This window comes from Mesoplodon densirostris, chromosome 7 (assembly GCF_025265405.1).
Source record: "Mesoplodon densirostris isolate mMesDen1 chromosome 7, mMesDen1 primary haplotype, whole genome shotgun sequence".
Taxonomy (NCBI): Eukaryota; Metazoa; Chordata; class Mammalia; order Artiodactyla; family Ziphiidae; genus Mesoplodon; species Mesoplodon densirostris.
In genome coordinates, this window is record NC_082667.1 from 121,361,963 (window position 1) to 121,376,856 (window position 14,894).

At 44.0% G+C, this 14,894-nt stretch overlaps 1 protein-coding gene across 7 annotated transcripts in view; it reads left to right on the plus strand.

Moving 5' to 3' along the window:
* APLP2 (amyloid beta precursor like protein 2) overlaps window positions 1-14,894 on the plus strand; it is a 70,496-nt gene that overhangs the window by 33,371 nt on the left and 22,231 nt on the right. For all 7 annotated transcript variants that reach the window (XM_060105331.1, XM_060105332.1, XM_060105333.1 and 4 more), the window contains exons 2-4: window positions 1,441-1,614; window positions 2,446-2,569; window positions 14,307-14,419. In XM_060105331.1, the coding sequence (XP_059961314.1) occupies window positions 1,441-1,614; window positions 2,446-2,569; window positions 14,307-14,419 (411 nt within the window). The remainder of the gene's footprint in view (window positions 1-1,440; window positions 1,615-2,445; window positions 2,570-14,306; window positions 14,420-14,894) is intronic.

Consider the following 14,894-nt stretch of genomic DNA (forward strand, 5'->3'; position numbering starts at 1 on the left):
TGCCAGAGGCGTGGGTTTGATCCCCGGTCGGGGAACTAAGATCCTACAAGCTGCAGGGTACGGCAAAAAAAAGTCAAATCTACTTTTTCTTGTTAATAGGAAAACCATTTAATACTAATGCTCTTTGCTCTTTTTGTAAAGATCATAATAGGCCAGATAGTCTAACCCGACCCCTCAAGCTTTAACATTTTAAAAAGATGTTTAATTTTTGTTTTGAAAGAACTTACCCATTAGGAGAGACCACAGAACTTTATTGTGAATGTAGCCATCAATATTGGTATATCTTTAGATGCAGGGATGCCTGTGTTTTTTCTGGTGCACGAGACTTTGTAAGAGCCTTACTGTCCTCATATGTAAATGTTTTTTCTCACCTGTAATTTGTGAGCTATTGATGGCTACTAATAGTTGATTTTTTTCCTAACAGGAGATAAAATTGTTCATGAAATCCCTTTTAGTGTTCTCTTTCCATGCACGACGCCATTGCTCATTGAGTTATGCAAGCCATGCTGCCTCTTGGTCACCCCCCAGCCATCGTCACCCAGTCTTGCCTGCAGTGCTGTCTGCCGGCGCTGCCTTACCCAAGTACTGTCCTCTCTCCAGCTCCCTGAGCCATCCCCCTGCTTACAGAGAACATCAGAGCTGCATTTGAAAAATATTAACTCTGTACTTTGAACCCTCAGCACTCCATCCTTTCTTGGTCTACAGACCATCCAGTCTTGACCACGTGTACCACCCACCCTTCCCTTAGACCCTCCACAGACTCACAGTCTACATTCTCCCCCAACGGGGATGGCCAGAGCTACTCCAGGGTCACAGTTCAGGAAGCTTCCCCATCACCTGCTACCCAAGCCTAAGTCACATTCCCTTTTTGTTTGGTATGCTCCTTCAGCTCTGTGTTCTTTTTCTTCGTAAGACATCTGGGAATCTTTTTTGTGTGAGAATTGACTCTTGCGGTAGACCATAAGCCCCGAGAGGGCAGGGGCCGTAACCTTTTGCTCAGCCTCGTGTCCTGAGCATTTGGCACGTTGCTGTGCAAAAATAGTAGTTGCTCAATAAAATTTTGCCATGTAAGTGAACTGAGTAAAATTGCTGGAACTCTCGCCGTTCTATACTTTTGTGCTTTGGTGTATTAAGGAATGGAAAGTGGGTTTGCTTGTATTAGAGGGGACTGCAGGTGGATTATGGGTTCCCAAGTCAGAAGTATCTAGATGGGGAGTGGTGGTCACAGTTCCCACGCACATTTCTCTCTGATTATGTATGTCCAAAGGTCGTTTTTTATTCTGGCTTAGTTCCTGGGAAAAGGCTTTGTTTATGAAGAAAAAAATAGTAAGTAATGAAGATTTTTTAAAAGGTCAGTTCTACTGTCACAAACCGCTGAGTGACTCTCCCTCCGTGCCAGCCCCCTGGGAGTGAACCTGGAATTTCTTTTCCCTTCGATAGGCCCTCGCAGCCAACGCCGGAACAGGGTTTGCTGTTGCTGAGCCTCAGATTGCAATGTTTTGTGGAAAGCTAAATATGCACGTGAACATTCAGACTGGGAAATGGGAACCTGACCCAACAGGCACTCAGAGCTGCTTCGGAACAAAAGAAGAAGTTCTCCAGTACTGTCAGGAGGTAAGCATGCTGCCAGAAACGTAAACGTTTCTGGGTCACGTTTGAACCTGTTTACTTTAGAAATAGGCGCTCTGTCCTGCCGTTCTGACCTAAGACCAAGCTGGTAACGATGGGGGCGGCAGGCTTTTGTTCCGAGTGTGCACTTGGCCTGGGTGTGCTGGGAGCGCCCTGTCCTTTCTGGATGGAATACTGCAGAAGCTTGGCAGGGCCTTAGAAGTGCAGCCTGGTTCCCTTGGCTTCCCACGTGTTATGGGAAGTTGTGAAACAAGCCCAGTGTCACGTGTGTGCTTGTGTTTTGCACTTGCTGGTAGAAGCCACCAGTATCATAAGGGATTATCTCATGTCTGATTCAACAGACTTTTTGGGTCAACGCTTGACGTAGAAAAGGATATGAGATGTTTTCATTTCTTACCAGAACTAGCCTTTGGGGTCAGGGTTGGAATATTATTCTATAATTTCATTAACACACACTTCCGTAGACTTGCCTCTTAAATGTTTTAGTTCTTGAACTCAGCTATTTACACAGACCCTACAAGTGGACTTGATACCTAATAGACTTGTTTGGGGCTGAACGCTTGCTGCTTGTGTAGGTCTTTTTTCAAAGAGAACGTGTTAGAAGTGGTCCGGAATCTACCTGTCAAAAGAAAGCTAACAGTTACAGTATCTCTCTGCTTGATTAGTTCCGTTGGAACCAGGCAGCAGAGGGGACTTGAGATTTACGTAGGACGATGGGGAAGCTGAGCACACAGACACTCGTCCTGGCTCACCAGCGAGTGTTCATCTTTTATGGACAAAGTCAGTCTACTGTGTGTGTTTCCTCTTCCCTTGCAGATGTATCCAGAACTACAGATCACAAATGTGATGGAGGCAAACCAGCCAGTCAGCGTGGACAACTGGTGCCGGAGAGACAAGAAGCAGTGCAAGACTCACATCGTGATCCCCTTCAAGTGTCTCGGTGAGCGTCCTGGAGCACCTCTGGGTCACTTCTCAGGAATGCGGGGTCCCCAGTTTTACATTTCATCTTCTCCTGGCTCACAGTGAGATGTCGTCATCTGTTAAGAAGCCAAGGGCTGCAGGAATTTATTGGGGGACTGTCTCTTTTGAATACTCACGGCTTTCTGGTGTCGATAAGTGACTTGTCTTTGATGGTCACTAACTCCACCTCTCCCATCATGGGCGTCCTCTGTTTTTTCAGGATGAGCCTTTTCCACACCCCTGAGTGAGCGTGCTGCCCTCAGAGTGGTCCAGCTTCGTTCACACTGAGAGTTTGAAATTACTGTTGATAGTCCTGGTATCAGTAGTACCGAAGCAGCCGAGGGGTGGTCTTTTGTTCCCCTTACTTTGCCCTACACACATTTTGCAAGCACCGAAATCCTGTTTTGTTAGCCAGACCAAACCTGTGGCAGTTTTCAGAAGCTGAGGAAGTGAGTCGTAGCTGCCTGTAGACAGTCAGGGATGTGTCGGCCAGGCCCTGTGCCACCTACCTTACTGAAGGGTCAGCTGATAAGGGTGTTTATGACTCTGTGTGTTTCTGTTAGCAGTCAGACCTAACTCAAGTGCAGCCATAACATTTTATTATCCAGAAGTAGAGTCGCTGCTCCAGATGCTCTTTTAGTGATCATTGACACATCTGAGTTATGTTTGCGTGTCTGTTGCCTGGCTGACTCAGGAACAGATTTGGTCGTAGAAACTTAAAAGGGCAAAACGATCAATCTTAGATGATCCGTGATAGGACTGACATAGATAGAGCACTAACGTAGCCTGGCTAGTTCTGCGGATGTGTTTAATTTTAACCATTAACTTAACCTGTTCCCCTCCCTCCTTCATTAAAACCCTTCTGGGACTTCCCTGGTGGTGCAGTGGTTAAGAATCCGCCTGCCAATGCAGGGGACACGGGTTCGAGCCCTGGTCTGGGAAGATCCCACATGCCACGGAGCAACTAAGCCCGTGCGCCACAACCACTGAGCCTGCGCTCTAGAGCCCGCGAGCCACAACTACTGAAGCCCGCGGGCCTAGAGCCCGTGCTCCGCAACAAGAGAAGCCACCACAATGAGAAGCCTGCGCACCACAATGAAGAGTAGCCCCCGCTCGCCGCAACTAGAGAAAGCCCGCGCGCAGCAACGAAGACCCCATGCAGCCAAAAATAAATAAATAACTAAATTTATTTAAAAACAACAACAACGGGGCTTCCCTGGTGGCGCAGTGGTTGAGAGTCCGCCTGCCGATGCAGGGGACACGGGTTCGTGCCCCGGTCCGGGGAGATCCCACATGCCGCGGAGCGGCTGGGCCTGTGAGCCATGGCCGCTGGGCCTGCGTGTCCGGAGCCTGTGCTCCGCAACGGGAGAGGCCACAACAGTGAGAGGCCCACGTAACGCAAAACAACAACAACAACAACAACAACAACAACAACAAAAACCCTTTCCTAACATGGAACGCATTGCTTTCTCATTCTCACAGGTAGCAAAGTAACAGGAAGAGGCAGCGGCTGAATAACAGTATTTACCATAGCAGTTACTTTGTTTTAGAAGTATTGAGTACGGGGAAAGGAGAACAGGTGTGTGCTTAGCACCATTTACTTAAAACTGAGCCCCATGCAGTAGTGTGAGGCTTGTGAATGGTTTTGTGTGGTGTGGTTTAAAGATGTTCTTTCATTCCCTTTGGCTGTAAGAAATCTCTGAGTATGCGGTTTCATTCATTCTCTGTAAAATTCTCAAACTTAACAGAGTACCCTTGAATATTTGTACATGATAGATAGTACCTAGCAATCATTTTCTTCCTTTTGCACTGTCATTACCAGAGGCTTTGTGGCCTGGTCTTCCCCATCCTGCATGTTCTTTGTCACTTGTTGGCTCCACTAGCCACCCAGGACTCTGAGCTGGAGATCTGAGAGACCTGTATCTCCCCACACCCAGCCAGTTCTCAAGGCAGCCTGATTTTTACCTCTTAAGTATGGCTTATAACCATGGTTCCCAAACTGTGCACAGTCACCCCAGGGCACTGGGGATATTTTTGATTTTCAAGGAAAGCAATGTCAGACATTGTGAACTAGCTGGAGGCGTTCACAGTTTCAGCATCAGCTCATCCCGTTTCTTTCGATGACCTCATGTCTTTGTGGGGCTGCTTCTTAGTGGTTTCTGTGAGGAAAAGCCAGCATTGCACCGGAATTGCTGAAGAAATGGGGGTGATGGTGCTGAGTTTACTGCCGTGCGGGAGAAGTTGTGCAGTGCCCAGCAGGCACAAGGTGTCAGACACAGGTGCTTTTTACTAAGTTGTCGCCCTGACTACTTAATTTTTCAGCACCCTTTTGGCCTGGGGAGTGCTGTGAAAAAATTCCTGGGACACCCAGAGTACCGTGACTGGGGAAACTTTGGGAACCTCCGGCTGGTCCGTCCGAGTCCCCTGCTCTAGCTCAGTCTTTTATCATTTCCTGCCTGGTCTGTGAGAACCGCTTCTGCACGTTTCTCAGTTCTGTTCAGTCCATTGCCCTACCTGATCCAAAGTGAAGACTGAACTGTCTGTCCTGCACATAAAACCCTTCAGTAGCTCTTCTTCACCTAAAAGACCAGGTGTAAGCGCCCTTAGCACAGTTTGGAAACTGCATGGTGTGGCCCTTGCTTAGCTCTGCTCTGTGCTCCCTGCCCCCGCCCCGTCCTCCCCGCCCCTGCTCCCCTCCCCTTCTCCGTCCTCCTGGCCCCTGCTCCGCCCTCCCCGCCCCTTCTCCGTCCTCCCCGCCCCTGCCCCGTCCTCCCCGCCCCTGCTCCCCTCCCCTTCTCCGTCCTCCCGGCCCCTGCCTCGTCCTCCCCACCCCTGCTCCATGCTCCCACCACAGCACGTCCACCTCGTGGCTCCTGCCACGTGCAGTCCAGCTCCCACTGGAGTGACTTTATGTCCTCACTTTGCTTGGCGAGTTCTCCTTTTCACACTCATCTCAGGGACACCTCCTTTAAAGGAAGCCTTTCCTGCTGCTCTAATTTCTGCCTTGACGTCCGGGTTTCTCAGCTCCTCTTTGTTGCCGCCCGTGCCCCATCACCCTGCACGATGCCGGTCTGTTGATGTGTCTTTCTCCAGCTACACTCTGAGCACCTTGGGAGGAAGGACACGGCTTTCGTCTTCTCTGTCCCCGCAGTCGAGACGGTGCCTGGAACTAGGATGCTGTCTGTTGACTACAAGACCACTACCACAGCTGTTGCACAGCGAAAATGTTCTTTTCTAAATGTTACAGTTGGAGTTTTTCAGTGCCAGAGAACCAGACGATGCATGCTATTGTCCTTAACTAGATGCATAAAACAATTTGACCATAAACCATTCAATACCTTCTTTGCATTGTGGTCACTGAATAATGCATAATACAGTCTTCAGTGTTACTAAATTCAGACAGTTATTGTGTTTACAGCAGCATCCATTTGGACAACTTCTTTACCAGGAAGGAGAGCTACCTGTTGGTATTTTTAAATAAATAAAACAGTTGCCTGAGCCTAAGCTAGTAGGGGACCAGGTGACTGGAGTTTACGGGAGGTTAGGAAAAAAGTACTGCCAATTCCTTGTCATCATTTGAGAAGCAGAAGATTGTAATGTCTCTCTGTCCCCGTCCCCACCCCTTTAGAGTCCCCAGGCACTGGTTAATTATCAGCACCACTTTCTTTTTACCATAGGCTCCTTAGAAAGCCTTTTGGTTCTAGTCTTTCAGGGTTACTTTTGCCTTTTTAACTTAAAAATAATACGGGACTTCCCTGGCGGTCTGGTGGCTAAGTTGCCGTGCTTCCATTGCAGTGGGCGTGGGTTCGATCCCTGGTCAGGAAACTAAGATCCTGCATGCCATGCGGCATGGCCAAAAATAGGAAAAAAAAAAAAAACAGTTTTAAAATAATTTCAAGTTTACAGAATGGTTGCAAAAATAGTACAAAGAGCTTCCATTAAATCCTTTCCTCAGATTTCAGATTTTCCAACTGTTAACATTTGACTAATATGGTAAAATTAATCTTACCACTTGTATCTCCCCGCAGGTTTTGTGTTTTTTTAAATAATTTAAGTTGCAGGCATGGTATCCTTTTATCCCTTAATACTTCCGTGTATATTTTTTTTATAAACAAGGACATTCTGCTATATAACTATAGTACAGCCGTCAAAATCAGGAAATTATCATTGATATAACATCTAATCTACAGACCCTGTTCAAGTTTCACCTGTTGTTCCAACAACACCAGGATCTAATTCATTGTTTCAACGTTGCATTTAGTTCTCTCTGTAGTCTTTCCTTGTCTTTCTTAACTTTGGTTTTTAGAGTACAGGCCAGTGACTTTGTAGAATGCAATTTGGGTCTGTCTTAGGATCCTTTTGATTTGTGTGTTTTTGAGGGCACTGTCACAGAAGTGTTCTTCTCTCTGAATCATCTTAGGAATTGCATGATGTCACTTTGTTTCATGACCGGTGATAACTTTTATCACCTGGCTAAGATGGTGTCTGCATTCATTTATTCATTTCATTATGGACTCACTGTCCAGATTTGTCCAGTGGGACCCCCTTCATGCTGACTCCTGTGTCTTTTTGCTATGTCCCTATTATTCTTTGAAAGCTTCCTTACTTTCTGGTACAAAAAGATGCTCCAGGCTCATCCTGTGTTCCCTACCCTACCCCTGGAGTCAGCCATTTCTCCAAGAAGAAATGGTTTGATTTAGTGGGGAATGGTATTTAGAAACCAAAATCTGGGTATTAGGTGTGCTTACTGCTATTATGCTGTTATTGCTTCTAGGCCCACTCAGCAGACAGACCTATGAAATATATTTATATACACATATTCATGCACATATAAATCTATATTTCTATACGTGTGGATATTAAAAGCAGTGAGCTCATATTGATATCTCCAATTCCATTATCCTCAGTATATTTATTTATTTGCTCAATATTCCCTGTAAATAATCAGTCTCTCTGCTTTTTAAAAACAGATTTGTTGAGATATATTTCACATACTATAATTCATCCATTTTAAAGCGTACTGTTGAATGGTTTATAGTATATTCACTGAGTTACACAACCATACACAATTCTTTAACATACAAACTACTAAAAATTAATCCAGTAAAAAGCAAGCATCCTATATATTTTATTCACCAGAAATAACCACAGTGAGTCCTTTTATACATGTTAAGGTGAATACCACGTGTTGCAGTAAAGAGATGGTCATAGTGTGATTAGCTTCAGCCCTGAAACCCCCTTTAAGATATTACTGCCCAGCAAACCCAAAGCACAGGCAGGCCAAAGGGCAAGGAGATGGGAAAACAGGCTATATCTAATTGGTCGGGTACCCATATTAATTGGTTTGGTTGTTCCAGGGGTGTTAATGGATGTTCTCAGACACTGTTTTTTGTTTGCCATTTGTTTTGCTAGCTTTAGGGGAAGGACATGTCTTGATTAGCACTCTTGAAGGCTGTTTGAGAATGAATTTAGGTAACGGGTAGTGTTGGCATCAGGCCTGGTGTCTCGCTGTCTGTAGACATCTGTGCACCTGTCACTCAGTTCTGCCCTATTTTGAGAGCGTGCTTGACCACCCACCAGTGTGACTCTTTTCACTGATATTCAGTATATTTGGTGAGAAGTTATACTTCAACCTTGCCTCTCAAAATGAATCTTATATCTTACGTTATTACGAATTGCCTGTTATCCATAAGATTTTATCTAAATAGGATGATCTGAGTGGGATAGAGTTGGTGAACTGTGAAGAAGCAAAGCTGCTGGTATTTGGGGGGAAGGAGTTAGTCGTCTCTGACATTTATATATAGACTGGCTCCTGCATCAAGAGAGCTTTGTGAGCCCATGACTGTTTCTGTTGTTGGTGATTTCTGGAAGGAGATTTGGATGGGAGTATTACTGTGGTGAAGACTGCCAGGAAGGGTCTTGTTCTCAGAAGCTTTGAGGCGGGGTCCAGAGTGAGCTTGGAGCTTACTTGTCCACTGCAGGTGTCTGTCCGCAAGTCGTCTTCTGCCTTTGAATTCCTGACAGCCCGTCAGCAGTTCACCCTGTTCCCACTGTGGACCCTTGTGCAAGGTGTATGTTTCTGTTCATGACGATTGCTCAGGCTCTTTAACTTTTCAGAGCCCTGTTTACCTCCAAGACATCTGCTAGGGGTGGCTACCAGACCTCTCAAAAACTCACATTGTATGGTCAGGTTAATTTTCTTGGTTTTCTATCATTACATCAGGCTTTCTCCCCGCTGCTTACAGCTTCCAAGGGCCCCGTATATGACATGGTCTTCCTGTTTGCAACCAGAGAGTACTTTTTTTTTGGCTGCACTGTGCGGCTTGTGGGATTTTATTTCCCCGACCATGGATGGAACCTGGGCCCTCGGCAGTGAGAGCACAGTGTCCTAACCACTGGACCGCCAGGGAAGTCCCAACCGCAGAGTACTTTTGCAGTAGATTTATTTATACATATGAGTGTTGGTATCGAGGGGCTTCCCCAAGTGGGTGAGCAGCCTTTGTTACTTTGAAAGGAATTTTATCAACTCTGAAAAAGCTCTAAGGACCTGATGGCTGCCATCGCCCTGCTGGTGGGAGGTGCTATGAAAGAAAAATAGTATCACAGGGAATGAGTGGAGACTGAAGATAAATCATAAATGCAGCTTAAATGAAAGCCTATAGTTTAGATTTTGCTAAATTGCCGTGTTCATTGACCAACTTATTGCCTTGAATAGCAAAAACAATATAGGTTTCCAGTGACTTAGGGAATTGTGGGCACTGTCTGTTGTACTCCAGCGGGTTAAATTGAGAATTGTAACAACCTTAGATAAACTTTTAAAGTGAGACCAAACCATCTTCAGTGTTTTTCTGTAAAACAGAGTAATACTGATTTGCTTATGTCAGTCTTTTTCCTAGAAGTTTCTGATAATTATTTGTATCAAAGGCAAAAAGTAGCAGTGAAATGACAGAACTGATGCTGGGATTGAAATGTGTTCCTCTTTTAATTTACGTGTTTAAAAAGTTTTTGTTTTTGTTTTAAATAAAAGAAATTGGGAAGAAGGAAAGCAAAAACAATCCTTTCCAGTTTCTGCACTCCATTAACCATATTAACATTTTGGTGTATAGACAAGACTTTTTTTCTTTGGATACACATGGAAATGTGTGTGCTTTTAAATGCTTTTTTTTTTTTTTTTTCTGAAATTGGATCATGCTAAATATGCTTTCCTGTTTAGTGCTTTTTTAAAAAGTTAACATTTATTGAACATCTATTATGTACCACTCTTAGGGATGCATACATCTTTTGAGTCTGTCTTTTTAGACAAATTTAGCCTTAAGGAGTTAACCAGGCTTAAGGAGAGGTTAGGGATATCGGGTGTGTTTATTCCTTTGCTTATTTGTTTAATGATTGTTAAAATTGTTAAACCGTCATGGAAATGGAAATGTTTCCGTGTTATATACAGATATTTAACCATGTTTCTTATAACCCCATGGTATTCCATCAAGTACCATTATTTAACTAATTCCCTATTGAGGAACATATAGGTTGGTTCCGTTTTTGGTTTTGTTTTTTTTAAAATAAATTTATTTATTTTATTTTTGGCTGTGTTGAGTCTTCGTTGCTGCAAGCAGCCTTTCTCTAGTTGTGGCGAGTGGGCTTCTCATTGTGGTGGCTTCTCTTGTTGCGGAGCATGGGCTCTAGACGCACAGGCTTCAGTAGTTGTGGTTCGCGGGCTCTAGAGCGCAGGCTCAGTAGTTGTAGCGCACGGGCTTAGTTGCTCCGCGGCATGTGGGATCTTCCTGGGCCAGGGCTCGAATCCATGTCCACTGCATTGGCAGATGGATTCCTAACCACTGTGCCACCAGGGAAGCCCTGGTTCCGGCTTTTTGATATTAACAATTCTGTAATGAATATCTTTGTTCACTTTCTTAATTACTTCCTAAGACTACGGTTTTAGAATTGGAATTGTTGAATCAAGGAGTGCTAGTCTGTTTTAAATCAGTGGCGTTAGTTCTTTTCTGGTTTTCAGAGGTCAGACAGATCAATTAATCATGATTCCATAGCAGAAGATTGATGGCGTTTAATCTTACAGTTTAGCATGGAGTTAATTATTAAATTTCTTGCATTAAAATTTAAAAAATTTTAAACTTAATTTCATTTTGAGATATTTCAAGCATACTGAAAAGATAAAACATAATATGATGGTCACTCATGTACTCACTGTCCTGATTTAAGTTCTTCCCCGTTTTGCCATATTTGCTTTTTTTTGGGGGGGGGGCTGCGTTGGATCTTTGTTGCTGCTGCGTGCGGGCTTGCCATATTTGCTTAATCTCCATCTTATGTTTTAATTAAGGGATTAAATGTCCCAGAGTCCCATCCTTACATCTCTTCCCTCCCTCCCTCCCTGGCCTTGGAGGTCACTGCTACCCCACTGTCAGAGTGTATCATTCCCATGCCTGTTTTTATACTTTTGCTACATACGAATGTATCTATAAACAATTTGTTTTTGTGTTTTAAAACTGACATTAATGGTGTCATACTGCACTTGACCTTTTATAACTTGCTTTTTTACTTTATATCATTTTAGGGTTTATCTAAGGTGTAATATAAGCAGATTTAGTTAATGCATTTTTAACTAAGATGAAATGATATGTCGTACTCCACTATATTTTTAAAACCCAGTTTGGTTATTGTTTCTATAGAATATATATAGTAGTGAAATTGCTGTCTAAACTTTTTCTCTGATGTTGCAGTTGTACATATAAAATTGAGGTTTTACAAATTAAAGGATATGAATTGTTGCCTAACTGTAGATTTCTTGATAACTGTGGTTGTATAGTTAAGTATAAAACTAGTTACTTGGGACTTGAAACTAACAGCATTAACATCAGTAATTAGAGTTAATACTTAAATAATTCTTAGTGCTTACTATGTACCAGATTCTGCTCTAAGCTTTTCCCGTGTTGTACATATTACATCTGGCCTCACAGCAGCAAGATAAAGAAACTGAGGCACAGAAAGTTTGAGTAACTCGCCCAAGACCTCTCTGCTAGTAGCAGTGGTGCTGAGATTAAACACTGGCATTTAGCCTGTACACACTGCCTCTTAAGTGTACTCTTTTGTTGCTTTTTTTGTCATAAATTAACAAACATAGGGAGTTCCCTGGTGGCCTAGTGGTTAAGATTATGGGCTTTCACTGCCGAGGCCCGGGTTCAATCCCTGGTTGGGGAACTGAGATCCCTTAAACCAGGAGGTGCAGACAAAACAAAACAAAAAATATATATATATAAAGATTGCTTAGTCCATACAGTCACCATCAACGGTGTGAGCTGGTGGTTGGCTGTCAGAATTTCAGTGATTTCTAGTTAGACTGAGTATCGGGGTGCTTCTCCTGATGGAGGCGAATCCTAGTTTACCCCTGGGCTTTGCTTTTTAAGCTTCGATTTTAAGCCTGGTTGATGAGTAAAGCTTGTTTCTATCTCCCCAGAGCCTTTGGGGCCCTCGAGGGCAGCACCGTGTCTAACTAACCATTGTGCTCCTGCATTAGTGTCAAATTGAGCTATCTGGTCCCCAAAGCCCCTGTGCTAATGGCAGAGTGAAACCTCACTGCCCTGCGGAAGGCTGTTTTGATGTGTGGTGGCTGCCTGTGATGGCGGGAGCACATCTCCCCCTCACAGCAGATCAGGGACTGCCCTTTGCCTCCACATGGGCAGCGGAAGGACAGACTTCTCAGGCCCAGAGACCGAGGCCTGAACTGTGATGAGGCTGGGGAGCGGGTATGCATATAGACTTCCCGCTAGTTCAAGTCTTAAGACCTTTTTTTTTTTTTTTTTTGGCCACTGTGCCACTTGGCTTGAGGGATCTTAGTTCCCCGACCAGGAATTGAACCCAGGCCCCGGCAGTGAAAGCCCCGAGTCCTAACCACTGGACTGCCAGGGAATTCCCCCTAAGACCTTTCTTAGGCCAGATTACTTTCTTATTAGACTTTTCCTTTTTCTTTTTTTTTTTTTAAACCTCAGAGGTTAGCCTGCCTGTTTCCTTTTCCCTCCCCTACCTATTGCGTCTCTCCTGAGCTAAGTACCACCTTGGTTTTCTTGCAGTCGGACCCTTGGTAGAGCATGTTGGTGATGCATCAGAAGCGCCTGGGATGCTTGTTCAGTGCAGATCACTGAATCCCAAATTAGACCTATTGAACCAGGTTCTCTGGGTGATGAGCCAGTGATTACATTTTTAGCTTTTTATTATGGAAGTTACAAACATATCCAAACACAGAGAAGATAATCGCGTTAACCCTCACATGCTGTGTAACGAACAGTTCATGAGCCACTCACCGTCTGTGGCCAATCCGACCTACCCCTCGTTATTTGGAAACAAATCACAGATTCCGTTTTTTTTTTCCTGTAAATACTTCAGCATGTATTTCTAAGAGATAAGGACTCTATTTTCTAAGCAGCTATGTGTATTTTTCCCCCAGCTTTTTATTTTTGAAAGGTTTCAGACCTATAAAAAATGCAGTAGTGAATACTCTATACCTGTTACCTAGGTTTCCCAGTTTTGCCTTATCCATCTCACTGTGTGTGTCTTACTTATTTTTCATTGTTAGGCCATTTGAAAGTGAAGTAGTTTTCAGCTTGTTTTTCTTAAGAGCAAGGGCATTCTCCTGTATGACTGTGATACAGCGATCACACATGGGACAATTGTCCTAAATGTTCAAATAATGTCCTTTACAGCTTCCTTTTAAAAAGGATCATACATTATATTTAATCTAGGCAGTTCCTCAGCTTTTTCTTTTGAATCTTTTATTTATTTTATTTGATATTACTTTATTTTTTTGGCGGCATGCAGGATCTTAGATCCCTGACTAGGGATTGAACCCGTGCCCCCTGCACTGGAAGTGCAAGAGTCTTAACCACTGGATCACAGGGAGGCCCCTGAATATTTTATGACAATACTATCTTTTAAGAGTCTAGGTCATTTGTTTAGCACTATCTCTGAATTTGAGTTTGTCATATTGTTTTGTATGATTAGAGTCAAATGACATACTTTGGCAGAAAGACTGTGTAGGTGATCTGTTCTCAGAGCATCACTGAAGTCAGCTTGTCCGTTATTGCTCGCCCAGTTAAAGTAGTGTCCGCCAGCCCTTCCCACTGCAAAGACACGTCTTCCCCTTCATAATTAACCCTCCACTGATGATTTGTACCTGGATCAGTTATCGCAGTGGTGGTTTGTCTTAGAGCTAGGTATCTGTAGGTCCACAAAGGGCTAAAGTAAGATTCACCTGTTCTTTAGGAGAACACCCAGTCTTAGTTTCCTGGGCGTTTTGTTATTAGAACTGATGTAGGCAGAAATAGAAGTAAGAGGCTAGGAATGTTGTCCATGTGAAGCCAGAGGTGGTGGGGAGTAGCTGTGTGTGTTTGAGGTCACGCATGGGAGTTCTCTTCCCGTTTCCCCCGTAGGGTGCTGTAGCCCTGCACCAGAAGTTAAGGGATTGAGGTCAGGAAGGAGTGAGGAAGTCCTGGGCTTTGCGGTTGTAACAGAGTGTTGAGCTCTTGTGGCTGCTGGCCTGGAGCTGAAACGTCCAGTTGGCTTTGGAAGATGAGGTGCACATCAGCTTATATGCATTAGAGACTGCTCCTGTCTGCACGTGTCTGTGTGACCGTCACGGTAACCTGCAGTCAGGGTTGTTTTCACCTTGAATCATGATCAGATTTGCTTCTGACAAAGCTTCTCTTTTCCAGTGGGCGAGTTTGTAAGTGATGTTCTGCTAGTTCCAGAGAAGTGCCAGTTTTTCCACAAGGAGCGGATGGAAGTGTGCGAGAATCACCAGCACTGGCACACTGTGGTCAAAGAGGTAAAGGAGTGGATGGAAAAAGTCGAGGGTTGTTTTTTAGGAAAGTAGTATTTTTTCTCGACACCTTACCATAATTTTAAATTAATTTTCTCTCTCTTTATCTCATCAAAGTTTACGATTACTTGTATCTTTTAAATTAAAACTATTTGGGAGAAGAACAGATATTTTTGTAAGGAAGTACAGTATTAACAGTTCAGCCCCTGAAGTCAAGGACATGAAAAAGGTCATTAAGTAAGGATTCTGTCGGCAGGGCCCCCAGCAAGGCCACCCAAACCCTAAGGCGTGTGTGGGAATAGCCAGTTATAGAAAATCTGTGTCTGGACAAGCATGCTGACAGGTTTAGATATCATTTCATTCTGCCCGTGGGGAGAATGATCCTTTCTTAGCTTGTCCTCTGAGTTAAGTTGGTTTTCCAGCCAGTTGCCTTTCTTTTGTCTAGTTCTGAAGTAATTCTGAATTCCTCACCAATTAGGAG